The sequence below is a fragment of the Podarcis tiliguerta genome, assembly GCF_965153285.1.
Source record: "Podarcis tiliguerta genome assembly, chromosome: 2".
NCBI classification, from domain to species: domain Eukaryota; kingdom Metazoa; phylum Chordata; class Lepidosauria; order Squamata; family Lacertidae; genus Podarcis; species Podarcis tiliguerta.
The window spans coordinates 8,111,604-8,136,449 of NC_139535.1; the positions used below are offsets into that span (position 1 = coordinate 8,111,604).

The window sequence follows — 24,846 nt, forward strand, 5'->3', positions numbered from 1 at the left end:
AATCATAGACACTTTTACAAAAGGAAAGGCATACAGGCTTCTGCTCAGTATACTTAAAGGAGCATCTCCACCCCCATCGTTCAGCCTGGACACACTGAGGTCCAGTTTTGAGGGCCTTTTGATGGTTCCCTCACTGCGAGAAGTTAAGCTACAGGGAACCAGGCAGAGGGCCTTCTCGGTAGCGGCACCCGCCCTGTGGAACACCCTCCCATCAGATGTCAAGGAAATAGACAAATACCTGACTTTTAGAAGACATCTGAAGGCAGCCCTGTTTAGGGAAGTTCTTAATGTTTGATGTTTTATTGTGTTTTTAGTATTCTGTTGGGAGCCACCCAGAGTCACTGGGGCAAAGAAATAAATTATTATTTTTCTACCTCAGAGGTGAGGCACCCAAGGCCTGGAAACAAAATACAGCTCTCCAGGTCTCTCTACCTGGTCCTTGAAGTTTTCCCCATGCCACACTCCTGCTACTCCTCCCTGGGCGAGTTTCACAAACTGATTTCTTTTTCCCCCCCTTGGACAGGAAGTGTCCTTAAAATCTGTCAGTGTCTCTTGCTGGTCTGGAGGAAAGATGGAGAGGCTGTTTGTGCCAAAAATACCCCCCCCCCCATCCGTAGGTAGAATGGGCATTTGCTGCTCTGCTCTTTTGCCTCTGTAGAATGTGGCCTTTGGAAGTTTGCCAAGGAACTTGGCCCCTGGGCTTGAAAAAGTTCGTCAGCCCTGGTATACATGCTCAGATTGTTAAAAAAAGCTTTTGGGACAAATTGGTGTTTCTATGGGCACTGGAATGAAAGCTGAACAGATAGTACAGAGGGATAGCCTAACTACTGTTGTCGATGCTCTCATAACCTCAAGGTTAGATTACGGGATTGCCAAGAGGAATATTCTTCTGCCACCAAATGCCTGGGGTGAACAGGCTACACTGAGTTACACTTAACTTCCTGGCCAGGCTGTGGAGCATGAAAGAGAGGCTTGGTCTCTGCCCTCCCTTTTCCCTGAGCTTTTAAAAAGGAAGGAAGCAGTGAATATCATGTTGATTTATAGAAAGTGGTTTAGTTAGGTATGGATGAGTTTACAAATAGCTGTGGAATTGGAAGCTCTTTATTTCATTTCTTTCTTTTTTCTCCCATTTCTTCTTTCTCTTTCCCCTCGTTTTCTCTATTTTCCTTTCCTTTTTCCTTTTTTTATGTCACCGTTTGTGCTTTTATCTAGATTAGAACTTTTTTTTTTAAAAAAATGACTTTTATGTCATGCTGGGATGGGGAGTGTGTGTGTGTGTGTGTGTGTGTCTTCAGGCCCTGGAGGCAAATGTGGCCCTCCAGTCCTCTCTGACCCTCAGGACTCTTCCCAGACTGCACCCCTCTGTGGAGATGCTGGTCCATGAGGGCAAATGGGGCGCTGCCCCACCAGTGCCAGGTGGCCCCCACCTGCCTGCCTTCTTCCTTGCAACCAAGCCAAAGAGAACGGCTGTCTGTCCGTTTCCTCCTCTCAGTGTTGCCCCTTGCAGAACTCAGCAGGTAGGAGGATGGGGGCAACCCTAGAATTGGTTTGCTCTGCCTGCCACTGCCTCACTGGCGCCACCTACTGTTGGGCTCCTCGGCTTCTGCCCTATCAGCCGCAGCGGGCACCAAACTAGCCAACAGTCGAGAGGTGAAGCTTTCATTCATTCATTCCCCAGTCCGCTCTTGCCCCAGGCCCCGCCCACCATTGGCATGTGGCCCCCGGAAGGCTGCCCAGAAGGGAATACGGCCCTCGGGCTCCCCACCCTGTAAAAGGGGAACATGCTTATCAGACCGTCTGCAAATGCATCAAAGGGTTAAAGTGACCGAGTGCTTGGTTTGCTAGAGGGGCCAAATAAAGTGCTGTGGTTTTTTTTGGCTGGATGGAAAACACTCGAGGTTTTTTCCCTGTTGGGGGTGGGGTTTGGTTTTGAAGTCGCCTGCTGCAAAAAACCCCTAAAACCAACAAAAAACAGGAGGAGGAAGGAAGGGAAAGAGATCTCAGTGCGTGGAGAGGTGAGTTGCAGGAGGGCAGAGGCGGATCTCCAAAGGTGGGGGGACAGAAGAAGATGAAGTGACTTTTTTGGGGGGTGGGGGAAGGCAACGCATCTTCAGCCCCTGTGCTTTGATCCCGGGAGGTCTCACTCTGACCCCAGCGAAATCTCTCGCGCTCATTTCCGTCCACATCAGAAAATGGATCCTCCACGCAGTAACGCTTTTCTTTTCGGGAAGGTGGAGGTGTTTTTGTTTTTGCAATGCCGGGAAATGGAGTAGCGGGGGCGGGGGGAATAGATCTGGTCAGTGATTTTTTTCCCTTTAAAAATGTTTAGGGGTACTCTCATTTTCCTACGCATAGTGAAATACTGCCCCTCAATGAGGCCAAACTTAGATTCACCAAATGTTTAGGGGGTATGCGTACCCCTGCGTAGCCTCATGGAAAAAACACTGGATCTGGTTCCAGGGGGAGACACATCCCCAAACACACACACATTGGAAGCTGTTTTATCATTGAGTCAGACCATTGGTCTGTCAAGCTCAAGGCCGCCTGCACTGACCACCAGCAGCATTCCAGGGTTTTAGGTGGGAGGGAAGGTGTCTCTCCTGGAATTAGAACCCAGGACCTTCTCTGCTTCTAAAAGCCAGACACTGGAGAGACCTGTCAGGAGTAAGTATGGACCAATGGTACCAAATAGTATGGGAAACAGCCCTACTAGAAAAATTAACTAATAAGCTGAAACTGACACGGGGACAAACAGAAGAAGACGCCTTCACCCCGGTATGGCTCCCCTTTATCACATACACAGCCCAACAGGACAATGACAATAATCCACCAACAGCATACAAATCAATATGGCTAACCTGATCCAAAACACCCACCCACCTCACTCACACACGAAAACAAAGATCACCACAGCCAATCACAAGCAAACAAGCACACCCTAGGCCAACCCCAACCTCTCTCACCACCAAAGGAACACAAGTGAACAACACAAACAACGCTGACCCCAAACTCTACATACATTAAACATAATAGAAACACCGCCACCCGACCCCACCCCCTTCCATTTTCCCTCTCTCCACCCCCCTTTTCTTTTTTCTTTTCTTCTCCCCCTAATGCCTCAACAAATGAAATGGATTTGTAAAAATGTTACATGGAAAAACAACAACGAGGCATTACACTTACTTCTGTAAAACAAGAAAATCCTTAATAAAATATCAAGATAAACTGCGACCCCCTTCACAGCAAGGCAGCGCCTTCCGTGCCTTCCTCCCACCCTCCGCAACACTCTGCCAGCATTCCACGGCTACTGAGCATGCTCAGTTCTCCTGGGCTGTTTTTTTTTGGGGGGGTCCCCCCTTAAAGTCCCCCCCACACACTTGGGGGTTTCCCTGAGGATACTCCGCTCTTGTGAGTGGGTGGCGCCAGCATTTTAAGCACGCTGTATTGCATGTCTCGGTTCCTACCCTCTTTTTTTAGCTTTTAATTGATTTTCTCTTTTTATTTTTAATTTTTTTATTTCATGATTGTAAAAAGCAACAGCCTCAAAGCATTTGCATTAAAGACGAAACGATAAAATTAACACCAAGGAAAATGCATAGTGATAACGTAACATGTTCAAAAAGTTAAAAGGGCAGTAGATAAAAAAAGAGATTTAAGACTGGTGTCAACTTTCTAACTTCCTTAAGTTGCTTCGATACTTTCCGAGGGTAGAAAGTGAGGATAAATTTCTTTGGTGCACACACACCCTCGGCTCACCCATTCCAGGATACTCTATTCCGTTCTGCCTTCCGCTTGTGGTTTCACTCTCTCCCCCCCCCCCCTTTCATGGCCACTCCCAATGCTCAGTCTCTATTGAGATGTTTTCGGAAGATCTTCCCCGCCCCCTACTTTTGGGAACCTCTGAGTTTCCCCCAAGCCTGCTGATGGCTCATGTCTTTGGGTAGGTGGGCCAACTTTTGCCTCTTTTGTCAGGCACATTCTGTGTGAACAACTAGCCCCGAGTCTTTCATATGCCTTGGACACTTACGCCCTGATAACAAAGGGTTTGTTGATCCAGCCTTTGTAGGGAAAGGATCCTGGCTCTGCAGTCTCCAGAGATACTGTGGCTGATTCCTTTTCCGTGGGACCAGAGGCTGCAGGGTGGGTCAAACTCTAAGCCAGGGGTTAGCAAACTTTTTCAGCAGGGGGCTGGTCCACTGTCCCTCAGACCTTGTGGGGGGCCGGACTATATTGGGGTGGGGAATGAATGAATTCCTATGTCCCACAAATAACCCAGAGATGCGTTTTAAATAAAAGCACACATTCTACTCATGTAAAAACACGCTGATTCCCGGACCGTCCATGGGCCAGATTTAGAAGGTGATTGGGCCGGATCTGGCCCCCAGGCCTTACTTTTCTCCTTCTCCCATTGGCTCTGGGAATATGAGAGGATTATGGGAAAGTGAAGGCAGCCATCTTGCAAAGGCTGCACCTACTACGGAGCTCCTTGCCTTCTGCCAAAGCAGCCACAACAGCCAATATAGTATATATTTTGGTTTTAATCTAGAGAAGCTTCTATACAAGAGTTTAACTCTGGGATGAGATGGAGGAGCAAGCGAGTCGTAGCCAAAAGGCCATCTTGCAAAGTGTCAGAGAAGCTCCCGACGTCCTCCAGGCTGTGATTATCGGAGAAGATCTGCAGAAAATACCAGAAATTGGGATCAAGGAGGAAGCCAGCGAGGGGCAGCTGCAGCGCTGGGAAACCCAGTGGCAGGACTTCCTGAAGAAAGTGGAGGCTTCTCAGTTAGGCTGGGCACCACAGCTGGAGGAGCCCACCCCCTGGGATGACGCCAAGGCCTTCTTCGCCTCCTTCGAGCAGGTGGCCCAAGCCTGCCAGTGGCCCAAGGAAGAGTGGGTGGCCCGACTCCTGCCGGCCCTCAGGGGAGAAGCCGAGCAGGCCTTTAGTGGGCTGGAGGCCGGAGACAGAGAGGATTATGGGAAAGTGAAGGCGGCCATCTTGCAAAGGGACGCCATCGGTAGAGAGAAGCTGCGCCAACACTTCCGGGGCTTCTGCTACCAGGAGGCTGAAGGGCCCAGGGGGGCCTACAGCCGGCTCCAGGAGCTTTGCTCCCGGTGGCTGAAAGTGGAGAGGAACTCGAAGGAGCAGATCCTGGAGCTGCTGATCCTGGAGCAGTTCCTGAGCATCCTGCCGCCCGAGATCCAGAGCAGGGTGAGGAATTGCGGCCCGGAGACCTGCTCCCAGGCGGTGGCCCTGGCTGAGGACTTCCTGCTGAGGCAGCAGCAGACCAAGAGATGGGAAGTGCAGGTGAGAGTGCTTCATCCTTGTACAAACAGCAAGCGTTGGGGACCATTGATGGCCTAAGGGCCACACTCCCTTCTGGGGGGCCACATGTTTGTTTGTATAAGAAGCTGCAAGTCAGCTATGAGAAAATTGAAGGTTCCTACACATACACATTTCATCCAGGAGGGGGGGGGACAGAGGAGGGGGTGTGGTCTGAGAAGAGTCCCAAGGGCCAAGTTGAGAGACCTGGAAGGCCACAGGCTTGTGGGAACGTTTACTTATAATTTAGCAGATCCCCTGTTTGAGTTTATGCAGGAATAAGCAGGTTGCTAACCTCCTTTGAGTCCTATCAATAATTATACCTTCCTGGTTGATAATCCCTTTCTGTCCCTCTTAAAGAAAACACACATGAATCTCAATCATATTAACATAAACTACTTTACTATGCAGGGACGCAGGTGGCACTGTGCGTTAAACCACAGAGCCTAGGGCTTGCCGATCAGAAGGTCACGGTTCGAATCCCCGTGATGGGGTTTGCTCCCGTTGCTCGGTCCCTGCTCCTGCCAACCTAGCAGTTTGAAAGCACGTCAAAGTGCAAGTAGGTACCGCTCCGGCAGGAAGGTAAACTGCGTTTCCGTGTGCTGCTCTGGTTCACCAGAAGCTGCTTAGTCCTGCTGGCCACATGACCCGGAAGCTGTACACCGGCTCCCTCGGCCAGTAAAGCGAGATGAGCGCCGCAACCCAGAGTCGGCCACGACTGGACCTAATGGTCAGGGGTCCCTTTACCTTTACCTTTACTTAATATTAGATTCATTCAGGTTTACAGAGTTGCTCCTGAAGGCAGGCTTAGGTTACATAACAGATAAACTATATATAGTGGTACCTCGGGTTACAGACGCTTCAGGTTACAGACGCTTCAGGTTACAAACTCCGCTAACCCAGAAATAGTACCTTGGGTTAAGAACTTTGCTTCAGGATGAGAACAGAAATCGCGGTGCGGCGGCAGCAGGAGGCCCCATTAGCTAAAGTGGTACCTCAGGTTAAGAACAGTTTCAGGTTAAGAACAGACTCCAGAGCGAATTAATTACTTAACCCGAGGTACCACTGTAGTAGATAGTAGTGAGTCATGAGAAGACTGCATCCAAGCAGTTACCAGTTAACACTGGTAACCGACCAACTGACAAAACTGCCTGCCAGATAGAGGCAGTTAGTCCTCTCTCGGAATGTTGGACTTGATTGACAGCTATATATCCCACGAAGCTGAGGTCCCCCACCCCTGTTGTATAGGGAATAAATGTCCTTCAACCTTTGGGTCTCCAACTGTCATTGGACTGCAGCTCCCTCTTGCCTGACTATTTGCTAACCCTCCGGTCCAGCAACATCTGTGGGGCGAGACAGGAAGCCAGAGGGAAACAGGAAACCACGTGAGCTCTGCGCCTCTTGGCCGCCTCTCCTAAATTTCAGTTGGCACCGGCTAGGGCGAAGGTAGCTCTGGCACAATTCAAACCATATGTTTAAAGTGCTTTAAAGGTAAAGGTAAAGGGACCCCTGACCATTAGGTCCAGTCGTGACCGACTCTGGGGTTGCGGCGCTCATCTCGCTTTACTGGCTGAGGGAGCCGGCGTACAGCTTCCGGGTCATGTGGCCAGCATGACTAAGCCGCTTCTGGCGAACCAGAGCAGCGCACGGAAATGCCGTTTACCTTCCCGCCGGAGCGGTACCTATTTATCTACTTGCACTTTGACGTGCTTTCAAACTGCTAGGTTGGCAGCAGCTGGGACCAAGCTCACCCCGTCACGGGGATTCGAACTGCCGGCCTTCTGATCGGCAAGCCCTAGGCTCTGTGGTTTAGACCACAGCGCCGCCTGCGTCCCTTTATGGTACTTGTACCTCAGCATATATTCCTGTCTCCCTGCTCTTAAAAAAAAGGATCTTTGTTGCTTTTTCAGGAGGTGGCAAAGGAGGTGGTGGTGTGCTCTGTAGAGACTGAACCATCTCCCTCCAGCCCTGTGGAGATGAAGAAAACCAAGCAGGATCTGGGTGCTGGGGTGCTAGGTAAGCCTAATTTCTCGTGCTCCTGGATTCCAGGAACCATTGTGCGAAATTTTGCTTCAATGTTTTAAGAAGTGTCCAGACAAAAGTTCCTGAAGTATATGGTGGAAGATTTTCTTTTTTTCAATTGTGTTGTTTGATCACTGATGTGTTTGTGGCCATGGGCTCCTTTGGGAGCGAGGTTAGAGGTGGAATAAATAATTTGATGAAAGATAAGTTGAGAGTATTTCAGGAGTTCTACCAAGAGTTATATTCAGCAGGTAACAATTCTATGAGGAAGATGAAAGAATATATCGAGACACACTGAGAGATAAAGCTAGAAAGTAGAGATAGAGAGATTATGGAACAACCAATTTCGGAAAAAGAAATAGAGAAAGTTATAGGGAAGCTAAAAGGGGGGAAAGCCCCAGGAGCAGATGGACTGGGAAAAGAATAAAGTATTAAAAATATATATTGATTCCTAAAATAAAAGTATTATATAATTCAGTAATAGAGGGTGAAAGGATCCTTCCATCGTGGGAACAATCAATAATTATCTTAATTCCAAAACCAGGAAAAGATTTGAAGGACCCAGGACCATAGGCCGATACAGTGGTGCCCCGCAAGATGAATGCCTCGCAAGACGGAAAACCCGCAAGACGAAAGGGTTTTCCGTTTGCAGAGGCGCTTCGCAAGACGAATTTCCCTATGGGCTTGCTTCGCAAGACGAAAAATGACGGAAAAAATTGAATTTTTTTTTCCGCTCCAAAACCCCTTTTCCTGAAGCGCTAAGCTGCTAAAAGCATTTTAGCAGCAAAACCGCTAATCTCCCAAGCCTTAAAAAGCCGTTTTTAGCCCTTAAAATGTCAATAGTGCTAATAGCGCTACTCCGTCAATGGGCTTGCTTCGCAAGACGAAAAAACCGCAAGACGAAAAGACCCGCGGAACGGATTCTTTTTGTCTCGCGAGGCACCACTGTATTCCTAATAAATCAAGATGCTAAAAATGGAATAAAAAATATATATTCTGCTGTCAGTTCTGTTAATTTGCTTCCCCCCCACCACCTTTTTTTTTCCATTCTGAAAGGCTATGTGCAGCCGAGCAAAGGTGGAGAGAAAATTCCGGAGTATTCTGAGCCTGAGGCGTTCCACGGGAGAGCAACTGTGACCGTTTCCCTGGCTGAGGAGGTGGACAAAACGGGCAGGAACCAAACTACCCCAAAGAGGCAGCAAAGAAACCGCCAGAGGAATCGGGCAGGAGGATCCGTTCCTGGCGTGGCAGACGAGGCCCTTGGCAAACGCCCCTCGAGGCCTAAAGAACAGCCCTGCGCCATTCCAGAGGGAGGTTTCGGCAAAGACGCCAGGCGTGGCCAACTTAAAAGAACCCAAAACGGCGGGGGACAGGTTCAGGACGCCGGGGAGAGCCCTGCTCTGAGACCTGAGAAGTCGCGCATGTGCTCTTTCTGCGGGAAAGCCTTCTGCGAGATCGCCCACATGAGGTCCACGCACTTCGAGAAGAAGCCGTTCCAGTGCTCGGCGTGCGCAAAGTGCTTCAGCCGCAACTCGCTGCTGCTCAAGCACGAGAGGACGCACGACGGGGAGAAGCCGTACACCTGCTCCACGTGCGGGAAGAGCTTCGTGTACAGCTGGAACCTCATTAAGCACAAGAAGAAGCACACGGGCGAGAAGCCCCACAAGTGCTCGGCGTGCGGGAAAACCTTCTTCGAGCGCTCGGACCTCGTGCGGCACGAGAGGACTCACACGGGAGAGAAGCCCTACAGGTGCTCCCACTGCTGGAGGCGGTTCAGCCAGCAGTGGCTCCTGATGAAACATGAGCAAACCCACATGGCATAGAAACCTCCGCAGGGCGAGGAAATGATACCTGAAGGGGCTTCCTCCTTCCCTGTGCACCTTTGGGGGCTGACCTTGACAGGGGGGGGGCCTTGGTAGCTCCACACCCTCAGAGGTTTTTGAGTGGAGGCTGGCTCCGAAGAGGTTTTTCTCTCCGTCATCCCTGAGCTGCAGAGTTCCCCCACGGGGGGGTTGTGCCTGAGGACACGATTACATAGCTTTTGCCGCTCAACAGAGACACCCCTTTTTTTCTATGGCTTTCAGCTTCCGATATTTTTATATACAGTGGTGCCCCGCAAGACGAATGCCTGGCAAGACGGAAAACCCGCTAGACGAAAGGGTTTTCTGTTTTTCGATGCGCTTCGCAGGACGAATTTCTCTATGGGCTTGCTTCGCAAGACGAAAATGTCTTGCGATTCCTGGGGTTTTTTTTTCCGCTCCCCACCCCCTTTTTCTAAGGCACTAAGCTGCTAATAGCCTTTTAGCAGCTAATCCGCTAATCCCTTAAGCCTTTAATAGCTGCTAATAGCGCTAATAGCGCTAATCCGCTAATGGGCTTGCTTCGCAAGATGAAAAAACCGCTAGACGAAGAGACTCACGGAACGGATTCTTTTCGTCTTGCGAGGCACCACTGTACAGGATCCAGCTTTTTCTCTTCACGGGAATTTACTTCAACTGATTTTGAAATGTGTGTTTCTCAGGCGAGAACCAGCAATGGGGAACTTCCGGCCCTGATAGGAGGTGTTGTAGATAGGCCAGCAGGAGGTTTGCAGGCCCCTGCCAATTGCCTGATCGTTGGCACCTGCTGTGCAGCCCTTTGCCAGCCCCAACACTGCTGGCGGTTGGGGCTCAGCAAACACAGGCAAAGCATCTCTGGCAATGCTGCTGTCTGCTGGAACAGCGCAAGGGGAATCTCTCGCCTTTCAGATCTTGGTGGACCCCCAACTCCCATCATCCCTGACCACAAGACAAGCTGGCTTCCAGAGCTGATGGGAGCTGGAGTCCATCTGGAGGGTCACAAATTCCCTCTGCCCTAGGAAAGTTTGGGAACTTGGTGAAGGTTGAAGTGTCCAGCTCTGAGCCCATAATGCAAATGATGAAACTGGTCCCCATCTCTGATCAATATTGAATGTATTGTCCAAGGACCAACTTCCTTTTTCTATTCTTCCTTCTCTTTGTTTTCTTCCTCCCTCCCTCCCTGTTCTACCTCTGCTGGGAGAGCCACAGACCCATTGCACTGGGTGGGTAGTAGCTCTGAACGTTATTCCAGAACGTTGAGCAGCATAGAACGGCTGGGGAAATCAGGGGGGGTTAGGGCACTTTCAATCAGATGGGCTGGAGGCTCATTTCGTTTCCGTTTCCTACGGAAGCTGAGCGAGGAGTCGCCCGCCTTTCCTGGAACTGGCCGGGGGCGAGCAGAGGAAGTTTGGGGGTTGTGATGGGCGGGAGGGACCAGAGTCAAAGCAGCTGGGAAGGGGGGCGAAGGAGGGGTTGACTTGGGTGGGAGATCGTTTAATTCTCATCGCATTCATTTCGGATTTCGGGTTACTGGGATCTCCCCCCCGCCCCCCATACAATCGCCCCTCAAATAAATAGTTTATTCTGGGTGATTATCGGTGAAATTCCTGCTAAAAGGACTTGGACTTTTACCCTATCCCACAGGTTCGCAGTGCTGTTAGCACACCAAGACCGCAACAGCGTTTTAGGGGAGCCATTGTTGGGGATTACTAGATCGTAGTTTTTGAGACGCTGCTGCCCGTTTTCACGTCCTGGTATTGCCTTAGAAAGTTGGCGCTGGACCGGGCAACGCGCCTTTCCTGTAAATGTCATTTGCTCTTAAGCGTGTGCAGAGTGCCTTCTCTTTCCATTGAGGATGTACCATCGTATTTATCGCTGTTTCTGTGAAGGTGTTTGCGCCGCTGACTTAGTGCCACTTCCATATCTCCACGGTGTTTATGTCACTTTTACCATTGATTTTTGTAAGCTACTCTGGTGTCCTTTAAGCTAAACAGCAACATGCAAATGCTTTAATGTAAAAAAATGGCATTCCAGTGCAGGTATCACATCTCCTGATGGTGATTTTTTTCAAGCGCAGATGGAACCATTAGTTGTGCAGTAGCAGTGCAAAATGGAATGGAGTTTCTAATCTACAACATTAAAATATCATAAAATATTTTCAAAAGGATAAGAAGTAAAATAAAGAAATGGTCCGATTCTGTGTAACTAAGGGTTAAATTATCACCGTAGATTTAAACAGGGGAGCAAATAGATCAGTTTCCCCTCTCTCTGGTGTTCAACACCTGATTTTATGAGATTGAAACAAGTGCTTGTATGATATGTTAGCATACAAACAAAAAATATTGAGATGTCTTTCTTGTGATTCCTGAATCTCAGGTTGATTTTAGCAGTCTGTATTTGCACACGGAAAAAAAAAACTTAACAAAAACTAGATGGGCTGGAGGGGATTTTTGTTAGGGAAAGGCAGGCATTCAAATTGCTTTGATGAGTCACTTTGCTTTGAGTGAGTCTGTTCATTATTATGCCACTATTTTTAATGAGTTCTTTATGTATATAAGGGACGCGGGTGGCGCTGTGGTCTAAACCACTGAGCCTCTTGGGCTTGCCGATCAGAAGGTCAGTGGTTTAAATCCCTGCGACGGGGTGAGCTCCCGTTGTTCGGTCCCAGCTCCTGCCAACATAGCAGTTTGAAAGCACACCAAAAAGTGCAAGTAGATAAATAGGTACCGCTCCGGTGTTTCCATGCGCTGCGCTGCTTTCGGTGTTCCGTTGCGCCAGAAGCGGCTTAATCATGCTGGCCACATGACCCGGAAAAACTGTGGATAAACGCCGGCTCCCTCGGCCTGTAAAGGGAGATGAGCGCCGCAACCCCAGTGTCGTCTGCGACTGGACTTAACCATCCAGGGGTCCTTTACCTTTACCTTTTTTATGTATGTGAGATTATTTCCATTGTGTTTTACTGCTCATGGTGTATTGTAGACCAATGATTCTCCACTCAGCCATCACTAATCCTCTGTTGAGCACTGTATATCAATAAAATATTTAATTTGCTTCAGCTAGTTTGGAGTCTGTTGTCTTTGTCACTGGTTCAGCTGGGGTGCAAAGTGAACCCAGATTAACCCAAGAATGTGGTGGGGCCTGCAAAAAAGATGGACCGGGTATCTTCCACAGCCAATAGCCAAACACATTTCAGCTGGAAAGAGTCCTAAAAATCCTGAACGCCAACTTGAGAACGGATCAGGAGCTGTAGTCATATTTCAGTTGTGTTGCAGTGACAAATTTGACTCCCCAGTTTCCCCCCACCCCGCCAAAGTCGAAGACTCAGTGTCTGCAAGTTTTAGCATGATGGGAGATGAAAATGTCTCCATTTGTTTTTCTCCATGCTACGGTTACACCTCTTTCATGTCCCCTCTTACTTGTCTTTTCCCTGAATTAAAAAGCCCCAAATTTTCTAACGTTTCCTCATAGCAGAGCTGTTCCATCCTCTCAATCAATTTTAAAATGCATTTTTTAAAAATACAAAAACTGCAGCAGCAAGCTTAATCCCCAAAGAGGCACTTCCCTCTCTCGCACATGACGGAAAACCTGCCTGCATCATCAAAAAACAGACGGGAAGAAAGCTTGTCTTTTGCTGCAGAATTCTTGGGGGGTGGGGCGTATTCATAAGCAAACTTATGCAAATGTTATCAGGCAGCTAAGTGGTTAAGGATGGGCTCCTCTACATGCAAAAGGAAGTTGGGGGGGGGGGCACATTTGGAACTCTGAGACACTTGTGGGCACCACAAAATAGCCAGAAGAAAAACTGGCAATTTCAGTGCCCCCGCCTTAAAAAAACAAGCAAAACCTACACACCAAAAAACAAAATCTGGGCAAAAAAAGTTGTAAAGTGCCCGAAGTAATAGCAATAGGTGGTAATAGTAGTAATATTTCTATGCTGCCCATCTGACCGGGTTGCCCCAGTGATTCTGGGTGGCTTCCAGCAAATTATAAAACCACAGTAAAGCATTACACATTAAAAACTTCCCTATACTGTACAGCATTAATTCTAGGCTTTGGTGGTCATTGACAGCAGCCACGAAATTAAAAGATGCCTGCTTCTTGGGAGAAAAGCAATGACAAACCTAGACAGCATCTTAAAAAGAAGAGACCTCACCTTGCCAACAAAGGTCCGTATAGTTCAAGCTATGGTTTTCCCAGTAGTGATGTATTGAAGTGAGAGCTGGACCATAAAGAAGGCTGATCACCGAAGAATGGACGCTTTTGAATTATGGTGCTGGAGGAGACTCTTGAGAGTCCCATGGACTGCAAGAAGATCAAACCTATCCATTCTTAAGGAAATCAGCCCTGAGTGCTCACTGGAAGTACAGATCGTGAAGCTGAGGCTCCACTACTTTGGCCACCTCATGAGAAGAGAAGACACCCTGGAAAAGACCCTGATGTTGGGAAAGATGGAGGGCACAAGGAGAAGGGGACGACAGAGGACGAGATGGTGGGACAGTGTTCTCAAAGCTACCAGCATGAGTTTGACCAAACTGTGGGAGGCAGTGGAAGACAAGAGTGCCTGGCATGCTCTGGTCCATGAGGACAACTTAGTGGAAGAGCATAATCTTTTAATGCAGACGTTTCAATACTCAGCATCTCCATAGGGCTGAAAGCGCCACCCGACCTGAAACCCAGGACAGCACTGCCAGTCAGTGCAGACGTCCTGATCTGACTCGGAAGAAGGCATGTCCCTCTGTTGCTCCGGCTCCCAGTGAAAGACTTCCAAGGGAGGACAGCTCCTCCCAGATTCCCCCCCCCCCCCATGGCAATCTGCCCTTTCCCCGCGATTCCCACCCATTTGGCTCCAGCCTTGCTGCAGCTGAGCCGCAGGAAGCCAGCCTGCTCTCAGAACTATAGAACGGCAGAAAGGGATCCCCGAGGGTCATCTAGTCCGACCCCAGTGCTCCCACTTCTGTACTGCGGGGGGCTGGACTAGATGACCCCTGGGGATCCCTCCCGAGTCTTACGATTCTCTGATTCTGCGCAAGAGGCCCCTTCGCGACGTCCCTCCCAGCCATAGGGTGGGAAAATGACGTTTCCCGGAGCGAGAGCTCAGAAGGGGTTAAACCAACCGAGCTTTGCTTCCTAGAAAAGACAGCAGAGAGGGAGAGTGGGGGTGAGATGAGGATCTATGGGGCGGGGGGGGAGCAGGCAAAGGGTCTTTTCCTGTTGTGGGAGGAGGGGGCGCCCGGGAAGATCCTTTTTTCCTGCAAGAAGAAGAACGAGTGTGCACCATGGAGGGGTGAGCATGGGGGGGGGCTGCGGGGAGAGGGGGCGGAGAAGGAAAGGGGCACCCCCATAGCTCCCCCTCCCCACCCTTTGGATCCTGGCACAGCAGGATCCTTCCCACTCAGCTCCGTCTAGGTCAGGAAAAGGAGGCAGGACATATATAGGAAATATATAGGTACAGGAAATATATAGGTACAGATGCAGATCTATACAGACCTAGGTAAAGTGGGTCATCTAGCATTGTATTGTCAACACTGGCAGGCAGCAGCTCTCCAGCGTTTCCGGCAGGGGGAATTCCCATTCATTATCAACATTCAGGAGGAGACAGATAGATAGATAGATAGATCCTCTTGAATATGGTATACAGTGCTTTTTTTTCTTTAAAAATGTTAAGGGGTACTCTCATTTTGACTGCAGAAAATCACCATTTTATAGTTCAAATCAGGAAAAATACAGTAAATGGGCAAAAGTACATAGATTCACAAAATGTTTAGGGGTATGCCTGCGTCCCCCCAGAAAAAAGCACTGTATGTGTGTGTGTGTACCCCAAACGTTCTTGTTCACCCAGGCATTTGATGGCTGAAAAGATGCTTCTCCTCACAGCCTTGAAATTATTATCTGTTTAATATATATATATATATTATCTGTGAGGGTGGCTCACATGTGACTCTTTAAAAGTATTTTAGGTGTGCTTAGTTGGTTTTTTTTAGATGCTCAAAACGTTTTGATTGTTATCTTGGATTGTTTGCTGTTGTTTGTGGCCCTGGGCTCCTTTGAGAGGAAAGGCGGAAATTTAATACATACAAAGAAGAAAAAGGGCCAGGGACCACGACATTTTCACTGGGGTACGGTTGCAAAGGCTTCGTGCGCACTGTTTATCCCCCCCCCAAAAAAAAAATAATCCTGGGAAATGTAGTTGCATAGCTACAGTTCCCAGCACTCCTAAGAAACTACAGTTCCCAAAGATTCTTGAGGGGAAGACATGCGCTTTAAATGTAAGGTGTGTACTTAGTCTCGTGATAGTATGAAAACTACAAAAGAGTAAAAACAAATGCATATTTTTTCCCAGTATAACTTGCATGCAGTTACCATTTTTTAGCATGTGCAACTGGCTGCAATATTAGAGCTCTGTGTTCTCTTGCAAATTCATTTTCTCTTTTCTTTCTACCCTTTTCATTCTCTAGGCAGAAGCTCAGGATGCCTATGGATTTGTTCTAGAATTGTCCGTAACATGCCCCCTTACGTTTGTGAAGGTGCTCGAGAATGAAAATGGGGAATCAGGACACCACAGGCGACACCTTGCAGGAGGCGCCAGGGAGAAAAGGGGAAAGCACAGGTTTCCTCCAAGATGGGGACATCAAGGAATTCTTGCATAGGTTTCCAGGAGGGCAAGTGAAGCAGGAGCCAGGCGAGGAGCCGACAGAAGCCCCATGGCAGGAGCCCCTGAAGAAAATGGAGTTGCCTCTGTCCGAGTGGGAGAAGCCACAGTTTCCCGAGGAGCCATGGGACGATGCGAAGTCTTTCCTGGCCTCTTTCGAACGAGTGGCCAAAACTTGCCAGTGGCCCAGGGAAGAGTGGGCGGCCCGAATCCTGCCGGCCCTCGCTGGAGATGCTGAGCAGGACTTCAGTGGGCTGGAAGGCAAAGACAAAGAGGATTATGGGAAAGTGAAGGCGGCCATCTTGAGAGCGGAGGCCAAGAAGAGGGAAGAGCAACGTCAGCGTTTCAGATGCTTCTGCTACCAGGAGGCCGAGGGGCCCAGAGGGACGTACCTACTGCTCCGGGGACTTTGCTACGGGTGGCTGAAGGTGGAGAGGCTCTCGAAGGAGCAGATCCTGGAGCTGCTGGTCCTGGAGCAGTTCCTGGCCGTCCTGCCATCGGAAATGCAGAGCTGGGTCAAAGAAGAAGGCCCACAGGCTTGTCCCCAGGCGGTGTCGCTCGCAGAGGATTTCCTGCAGAGGCCACGAGAGGCCAAGGGGCAGGAGAAACAGGTGACATCCGTGGGTTGCAATGTTTGTGTGCGGCATAGAGATATTTTTTAAATATTTCTTACTACTACATTACTACTGCCATGGTCGAAGCAGTATGTTTCTGAATACCAGTTGCTTGAAGCCACAAGTCATGCTTGTGGGCTTTCCTTGGGGGTGTCTGGCTAGCCATTGTGATAACAGGATAGAATCAAAGAACCACAGAATTTTATTTTTATTTTATTTTATTTTTATTCAAAATTATAACAAGACATATTATCCAAAAACATATCCTTATTCCCCCCCCCCCATTTTTCCTCCCTCCCCCCTCCCACACAGAACTCCCACCCCACCCCCCGACTTCCCTCCGTTCCAAGTCTTTGGTTTCTTTAATAATGCTGTTTTCTGCATGTTACAAACCTCAAACTATTTAGCTGATTATTATCAGTAAAAAAATTGTGAATGTTTATTCAAAACCTGCCAAGGAGTCCAGTTCGCTTTGTTGCGTCTTCAAATACTTTGTGAAAGGTTCCCATTCATCCTTAAAGTCACAGTTATCCTTGTCCCGTAGCTTATATGTCAATTTTGCCAGTTCTGCATAGTCCATCCATTTTTCTTGCCATGATTCTTTAGTTGGGGTTTCTTCAGTCTTCCATCCTTGTGCTACCAGAACTCTTGTGGCTGTTGTCGCATACATCACAGAATTTTAGAGCTGGAAGTGACTACGTGGGTCATCTAGTCCAGCCTCCTGAAATACAGGAATCGTATGCCCTACGTCAGGACTTGAACCCACAACCCTGAGATTAAGAATCTCATGCTCTACTGACTGAGCTATTTAAGGATGACGGACTAGAGGGGTTACTGACATCCTGAACTTATTCAGAAGGGTTTCTTAGTTACGTTTAATTGCATTCCCCCAAGGTCAGCCAGTGAGCTTCATCACTGAGTGACGATTTGAACTCTGGTCCTAGTCCAACACAGCAGTTTTTGGACTACAATTCCCATCATTCCTTGCCGCTGGTCTTGCTAGCTAGGGACGATGGGAGTTGTAGTCCAAAAGTAGTTGGCGACTCAAGTTTGGAAAACACCGCCAAGCAACGGTGGCTTTGACCCTTAGGTGAATTTCCTTTTTCATCAATATGGAGTCCCATGGCTTGAAATATCTGTTTTGATTGACAGGAGTCCCTGAAGATGGTCGAGTCTCCTCACTCAGGCTGGAAAATGCCACAGTGGTCGGAGGAGCCTGCGCCATGGGATGACATGAAGGCCTTCCTGGCCTCCTTTGAGCAAGTGGCCCAAGCCTGCCGGTGGGCCCCGGAAGAATGGGCGGCCCGGCTCCTGCCTGTCTTCAGAGGAGAAGCCGAGAGGACCTTTAGCAGCCTGGAGGCCGGAGACAAAGGGGATTATGGGAAGGTGAAGGCAGCCATTTTGCGACAGGACGCCATCAGGAGGGAGAAGAACCGCCAACACTTCAGGCAATTCTGCTACCAGGAGGCCGAGGGGCCGAGAGGGGCTTACTGCAGACTCCAGAAACTTTGTAGAGGGTGGCTGGCGGTCGAAGGGCACACCAAGGAGCAGATCCTGGATCTGCTGGTCCTGGAGCAGTTTCTGGCTGTCCTGCCGCCGGAGATGCAGAGCTGGGTCAGGGGACAGGACCCGGAAAGCTGCTCCCAGGCGGTGGCCCTGGCGGAGGATTTCCTGGAGAGGCAGCAAGAGGCTGAGAGAGAGGAGAAACAGGTGAAACTATTTCCCTATGTGCGGCACAAAGGCAGGGATGAGAGAGAAGTATAGCTTGAGGTTGTTGATGGACTGCGCCTTGTGCCTCATTTTCCTTGGCTGTAATAATAATAATAATAATAATAATAATAATAATAATAATAATATATTATTTATGCCCCGCCCATCTGGACGGCTTCCAACAAAATATTAAAATACCGTAATACATCAAACATTAAAAGCTTCCCTAAACAGGGCTGCCTTCAGATGTCTTCTAAAAGTCTGGTAGTTGTTCTTCTCTTTGACATCTAATGGGAGGGCATTCCACAGGGTGGGGGCCACTACCAAGAAGGCCCTCTGCCTGGTTCCCTGTAACCTCACTTCTTGCAGGGAGGGAACCGCCAGAAGGCCCTCAGAGCTGGGCTTCAGTGTCAGGACTGAGCGATGGGGTGGAGATGCTCCTTCAGGTATACTGGGTCAAGGCCATTTAGGGCTTTAAAGGTCAGCACCAACACTTTGAATTTTGCTCGGAAACGTACTGGGAGGCAATGTAGGTCTTTCCAGACCGGTGTTATGTGGTCTTGGAGGCCGTTCCCAGTCACCAGTCTAGCTGCCACATTCTGGATTAGTTGCAGTTTCCGGGTCACCTTCAAAGGTAGCCCCACGTAGAGCGCCTTGCAGTAGTCCAAGCAGGGGATAACCAGAGCATGCCCCACTCTGGCGAGACAGTCTGTGGGCAGGTAGGGTCTCAGCCTGCAAACCAGATGGAGTTGGTAAACAGCTGCCCTGGATACAGAATTGACCTGCACCTCCATGGACAGCTGTGAGTCCAAAATGACTCACAGGCTGCACACCTGGTCCTTCAGGGGCACAGTTACCCCATTCAGGACCAGGGAGTCCTCCACACACACACACCTCATGTCCTTCTGTACTTCACACACACCTCATGTCCTTCCGGTACTTCTGTCTTGTCAGGATTCAACCTCAATCTGTTAGCCGCCATCCCTGAAGGCCAAGCTAGGTGCAACATTGCTTGTGGAAGCAACCAACATTTTTTGCAGAAGCACCCAAGTCTGAAAGGATTGCTCTTATTCTTACTCTTAAGAATAAATAAGAATAAAATAAAATTATTATAAATTAGTTTGGAGATGGTATTTAACGCCAGTCAGATTAAATCAAATAAATAAGGAATATTCGGTTTTATTTTGGAGGGGATGCCAGGAAACCGGGAATTACGTTCACATGTGGTAGGGGTGTAAATGTGTACAATTTTTTGGGCAAAGGGTGTTTAACAGAGATAACAGAAATCACTGGGTTAAAGCTGACCGAAAGTCCAGAGGTAGCATTATCATCAGTTTACGATAGGGTAGAAGGTTTGCAGGCTATGAAAGACTTGCTCACAAATTCATTGACAGCTGCCCAAGTTATGATGGGCAGGAAGTGGAAGGGGCAAGCAGAATATAAAATGGAAGAATGTGGGATATAGCTATTAACGATAAAGGAACATGTGCCCTTAAGGTAGGACGGGGAATATGCAGGAGAAATGATTTTGAGGAGATACGGAGGGTGTTTTTAGAATTTGTACTGTTATTGAAATTTTGGGAGATTGGATAGTTCCAATGGAATGGTCTCGGGGGGGTGCGGTGCACATTTTTATTCTTATTTATTTAAGATTATTACAAATAACATAAAATAATTAAAAATTAAAAACGGGCTCCGTAATGTAAAAAAAAAAGAAAAAGGGATTGCTCTCTGCTGTTCCAGGTGGCATTGGAGGAGGAGGAGGAAGATGCCAATTTCTCAGATGCAGGGCAGTCTCCGTGGGATTCTGAAGAGGGGCACCTGTGTGTGGTTATCAAGCAGGAAGTTGAGGATGGAGAGGCCAGTCCGTGTGGTGAGGAGACATATGCCTTTCTTTGAGCTCAAGTCCTTGCCAGCTGAGGCTCCTCCATATTCCCAGGTCCCTGATGGGCCTCTGGTCTGATCCAGCAGCCCTTTTCTAACATCCTTTTCCCGTTGCCGGTTCTGAATGGTGAAGATTCAACTGCCCATACAGAATATCCTATAATTATTCTTATTCTTTTTCTTAGAGTCTGAGGGTGTTAGCACTACCAAGAGGGCTCCATTTTCTGATCACAGCACACAAGAGGGTCTGTAGGGAAAGAGGTAGTCTAGTCAATGTTATTCTTTCAAGAATAGTGGGAAAGTATACAACAACAACAACAACAACAACAACAACAACAACAACAACAACAACAACAATTTATTATTTATACTCCACCCATCTGGCTGGGTTTCCCCATCCACTCCCAACAGAATATTAAAAACATGATAAAACTTCAAACATTAAAAAATTCCCTAAACAGGATTGCCTTCAGATGTCTTCTAAAAGTCAAGATAGTCGTTTATTTCCTTGACATCTGATAGGAGGGCGTTCCATGGGGCGGGCGCCACCACCAAGAAGGCCCTCTGCCTGGTTCCTTGTGGCTTCACTTCTCACAGTGAGGGAACCGCCAGAAGGCCCTTGGTGCTGGATCTCAGTGTCCGGGCTGAATGAATTTATTTCTACTACAGTGGTACCTCGGGTTACATACGCTTCAGGTTACAATACACTTCAGGTTACAGACTCCGCTAACCCAGAAATAGCACCTCGGGTTAAGAACTTTGTTTCAGGATGAGAACAGAAATCATGCTCCGGCAGCGCGGCAGCAGCAGGAGGCCCCATTAGCTAAAGTGGTGCTTCAGGTTAAGAACAGTTTCAGGTTAAGAACGGACCTCCGGAACAAATTAAGTACTTAACCCGAGGTACCACTGTATATTATTTCCACTATATATTTTGGAAAGTTGTTTATCCTCTACCAATCTGGACACATTTGGATATCACAGCCAAACTTTGCGCAAAATTCCTGCAAGGACAGAGCAAGGTGTTGTTCATGGACGCCATTTTGAATCAAGATGGCGGACTGAACCTTTCAAAATGGCACCTTTTGCATTCCTGAGCAATGCCGGGTACATATGCTTCTAGAAAATGAAAATAAAATAAGATTCAACTGCCAATCCAGTCAGCCTGTGTTACATGGAATTGGGGGAGCGGCATCTTTTCCTCCTCTGCACTTCTCTGCCCACTTACCTGGGAGTAAGTCCTACTGAACGCTGCAGGTCTTACCACTGAGTAGACATGTACAAGATTGCACCCTTAATTTGGTTTTAGGCACTACTTGAATACTCTCAGCTTTTTATTCCATTGTTGCTTGTTGTTGTTTCTCGGGCTGTGCGCACACCATACATTTAAAACTCATTTCCCCCTCTCCAAATCATCCCGGGAACTGTAGTTTATATCTCTTGCAGAGCTACAATGCCCAGCACCCTTAGCAAACTGCAGTTCCTGTGTGCTTCATTGTATTTCATGCTTTACCACTGCTTTCTGCCTTGAGCTCTCTTGGCTGAAGTAAAGATGAGATACAAAAGTTTTAGATTAATAAAATGAAGGCATTTCTCTTCCTCCCAAGAAGACTGGGCTGTGAGAGGAATCGTGGTGGAGGAAGGCCTCGAGGTGGAAGGCAGACTGAAATCCAGGAGGCAATGATACCGCTTAGCATAACAAAAATCTCTAAGCAGGTTATGTAGGGATCACCATTGTTGTGTTTATTGGGCATACAGCACCTTTGAGCCACCGCTCACCCCGCCCACCCTCTTTCCCACTTCCTCCCAGGCTGAGAAAAGAGATTTAAACCTCTTCACCCATCCCAGTCCCATTTGATATTTTCACCACTGCAAGCCAAACTGGTGGGTTCAGGGGGCAGGTTAGGCCCCTGTGCTGAGCAATACCCACCTCTGGTTCCAGCCAATAAAAGTTGGTAAGGGTGGGAAATCTGTGGCCTTCAAGAAATGGTTGGGCTTTGCCTCCGATCAACCCAGTATAGCCAAAAGGGAAATAATGGGTCTAATAACTGTTCCAGGTAACCAGTACTTCCATTCGGTAAGGTTTCCCTCTTTCTTCCACCAGTAGATATGTGCAAGACTGAAAATGAGGAGGAACCAAGCGAAGCGTCTGTGGAAAGATTTGAGGATGCCGGGAATACGTGCCCAGTGTGTGGGAAAAACTTCAGCTGCAAATCGGACCTTAACAGACACCAGAGAACCCACACAGGAGAGAAACCATTTCGATGCTTTGAGTGCGGAAAGAGCTTCAGTCGGGGCGACTACCTTATTTTGCACCAAAGGCTTCACAGAGGGGAGAAACCCTATAAGTGCTCAGAGTGCGGGAAGGGCTTCTATCGAAGCACACGCCTTATTTCACATAAGAGAATCCACCTAGCGGAGAAGCTGTATAAATGCTCCGGCTGCAGCAAGAGCTTCTGTGACCAGTCCAGACTTATGCAACATAAGAGGACACAGCACTCAAGCGAGAGGCCCTATAAATGTTCAGAGTGCGGAAAGAGCTTCATTCGGAAAGCACACCTTACTAGACATCAAAGAATCCACACAGGCAAGGTACTATACAAATGCTTAGAGTGTGACAGGAGCTTCAGTTGTAGCAAGCATCTTATTTCACACCAAAGAATCCACACAGGAGAGAAGCCGCATAAATGCCCGGCGTGTGGGAAGAGCTTTAATTTCAGCGGGAACCTTACTTCACACCTGAGAATGCATACAGGAGAGAAACCATTTGAATGCTCCGAGTGCGGGAAGACTTTCAGTCGGAGTGCCCACCTCACCTTACATCAGAGAACCCACACAGGGGAGAAGCCATACAGCTGCTTGGAGTGCGGAAAGAGCTTCAGTCAGAGCAGCAACCTTACTTCCCACCAGAGAATCCACACAGGGGAGAAGCCTTATAAATGCTCAGTGTGTGACAAGAGCTTTGGCCGGGGTGACTCTCTTATTTCCCATCAAAAAACCCACGTGGCAGAAACCGTATAGATGCCCAGAGTGTGGAAAGAGCTTTTTGCCAAAAGCACGCACCTTATTTCACATGAGAAAATTCACAGACGAGGGAGGAACCGCAGGAAAAATGCTGTGCCGTCAACGCTTGGAACTGGGAAACGGCTTTGGCAAAAAGACAACTCTTGCTACACCACAAAGAATGCACAACTCTGAAACATACATAGTGAATAAAATTAGAAAAGGTTTATCAAAGGATATAACCTTTATTATAGTGTTGAGCAGAGCTTTCCAGACTTTTCACGTTGGTGACACACTTTTTAGACGTGCATCATTTTGTGACATAGTAATTCAGTTTTGCTAGCAAATCGGAGGTTAAACTAACCCCTTTCCAGCCCCGGGAGGAGCGTGGGGAACGTCCGTGCGACACAACTACACACCACAGCCGACTCACTGAAATATCGCAACACACAGTTTGGAAAGCTCTGGTACAGAGAGAGACAGGACTAGATTTTGCCTTTCCCAAGGTTTCTTGAAAGCCAAAAAGACACTATATTGCGGCCTAAAGTGATTTGAATTGGGTCATCTGAAATCCTTAGTTGGGGGGCAAGCCTTAAGTTGGCTGTCCAAACTAGATTTGGGCCTTCTGTCCTGGAAACTGAGAACACTGTCATGGAACAAGGAGGCATATCTACAGTTACTGAGGGTAGGGTGGGTGGGGACCAATATTACAAAGTTCTGGTACCTTTGTGAAAGAGCTTCGCAAGTACGGCACGTTAAACAGGTTTTAACGAAGTACGATTAGCCTTGTTCTTGTTGATGGCTGTCTGTGTGGTGATGCCTACAAGTTTGGGAGGCTCATAAAGGTGAGCTCCCGTTGCTCTGTCCCAGCTCCTGCCAACCTAGCAGTTCGAAAGCACACCAGTGCAAGCAGATAAATAGGTACCACTGCGGCGGGAAGGTAAATGGCATTTTCATGTCTCGGTGTTCCATTAAGCCAGAAGAGGTTTAGTCATGCTGGCCACATGACCCAGATAGCTGTCTGTGGACAAACGCCGGCTCCCTCGGCCTGAAAGCGAGATGAGCGCCGCAACCCCATAGTCGCCTTTGACTGGACTTAATCATCCAGGGGTCCTTTACCTTTACCAGTCCTTGGAATATCGAGGTAGGAAAAGACTCCTGGAGAGAATTCCTCAAGAGCCACAATCTCTCGTAACATTTTCCTTGATGAGTCTGGAGAACTCGAAAGCTTCCTTATGTTTCGTGACATTTTTGGTTGGTCCTAATAAAAAAGTATCGCTCAGCTGTGGATTTTGGAGTTTTCTCCCAAACGGAAATGATTTCTCTTACCTTCATTCCTACATTTTCATTTCCCCTGCCACCCAGCATCCTGTTTCTGTCTTGGTGTTGTCTGGTAACATTTGGTAGGCAACCATTCCCTGTCCCTGACTTAAAAGAGTGGCATAGGATGTGTTGTGGAATACCTCTGATGAGACCCTGGAGAGCAGCTGCCAGTCAGAGTTGGCATCAGTAGGCTAAATGGAGCAATGGCCTGGCTCTGCGTAAGGCAGCAGCAGATGTAACACGCCATATGCACCATCCGTTTAAATTCTGTTTGTCAGCGTGCCACTCGAACTCAGGAGGAGTTAAAAACTATTAGCAACCCTATAAACAGAAGTAAAGGAGGCAGAAAGGGCAGGGAAATCAGTTCAGAAGGTTGTAGGACTAGCAGGCACACTAATTCCAATGGGTCTACTCTTAAGTAGAAGTTAGTTGGCTGCCACCCAGTACAGTTGCCAACTTTTTTTGGCTGGAGACTGCCCCAGTGTC

At 48.3% G+C, this 24,846-nt stretch overlaps 2 protein-coding genes across 4 annotated transcripts; both read left to right on the forward strand.

The window, feature by feature from the left end:
• Positions 1-21: 21 nt before the first annotated feature.
• Positions 22-9,450, forward strand: LOC310670478 (zinc finger protein 174-like). Of its 2 annotated transcripts, none has more exons than XM_083425900.1 (4): positions 22-855; positions 4,547-5,311; positions 7,231-7,336; positions 8,399-9,450. In XM_083425900.1, exons 2-4 carry the CDS (start codon positions 4,583-4,585, stop codon positions 9,163-9,165), a joined length of 1,602 nt encoding a protein of 533 aa, XP_083282026.1. In that variant the 5' UTR covers positions 22-855; positions 4,547-4,582; the 3' UTR covers positions 9,166-9,450. The 2 variants fall into 2 exon arrangements, with proteins under 2 accessions (XP_083282026.1, XP_083282025.1); XM_083425899.1 differs by lacking the exon at positions 22-855 and adding an exon at positions 866-2,015.
• A 4,836-nt stretch (positions 9,451-14,286) lies between these two features.
• LOC310670206 (uncharacterized protein) lies at positions 14,287-24,319 on the forward strand. Of its 2 annotated transcripts, none has more exons than XM_083425088.1 (5): positions 14,287-14,464; positions 15,636-16,440; positions 17,596-18,153; positions 19,897-20,026; positions 22,139-24,319. In XM_083425088.1, exons 2-5 carry the CDS (start codon positions 15,715-15,717, stop codon positions 23,053-23,055), a joined length of 2,331 nt encoding a protein of 776 aa, XP_083281214.1. In that variant the 5' UTR covers positions 14,287-14,464; positions 15,636-15,714; the 3' UTR covers positions 23,056-24,319. The 2 variants fall into 2 exon arrangements, with proteins under 2 accessions (XP_083281214.1, XP_083281215.1); XM_083425089.1 differs by having other exon boundaries at positions 14,346-14,464; positions 22,142-24,319.
• Positions 24,320-24,846: the final 527 nt, after the last annotated feature.

Coding starts and splice junctions, on each gene's coding strand:
- LOC310670478 (XM_083425900.1), top strand. CDS start 4,583: ATGGAGGAGCAAGCGAGTCGTAGCCAAAAGGCCATCTTGCAAAGTGTC. Junction 5,312..7,230: donor GATGGGAAGTGCAGGTGAGA/GTGCTTCATCCT, acceptor TTGCTTTTTCAG/GAGGTGGCAAAGGAGGTGGT. Junction 7,337..8,398: donor TCTGGGTGCTGGGGTGCTAG/GTAAGCCTAATT, acceptor CCATTCTGAAAG/GCTATGTGCAGCCGAGCAAA.
- LOC310670206 (XM_083425088.1), top strand. CDS start 15,715: ATGAAAATGGGGAATCAGGACACCACAGGCGACACCTTGCAGGAGGCG. Junction 16,441..17,595: donor CCAAGGGGCAGGAGAAACAG/GTGACATCCGTG, acceptor TTTGATTGACAG/GAGTCCCTGAAGATGGTCGA. Junction 20,027..22,138: donor TGGAGAGGCCAGTCCGTGTG/GTGAGGAGACAT, acceptor TTCTTCCACCAG/TAGATATGTGCAAGACTGAA.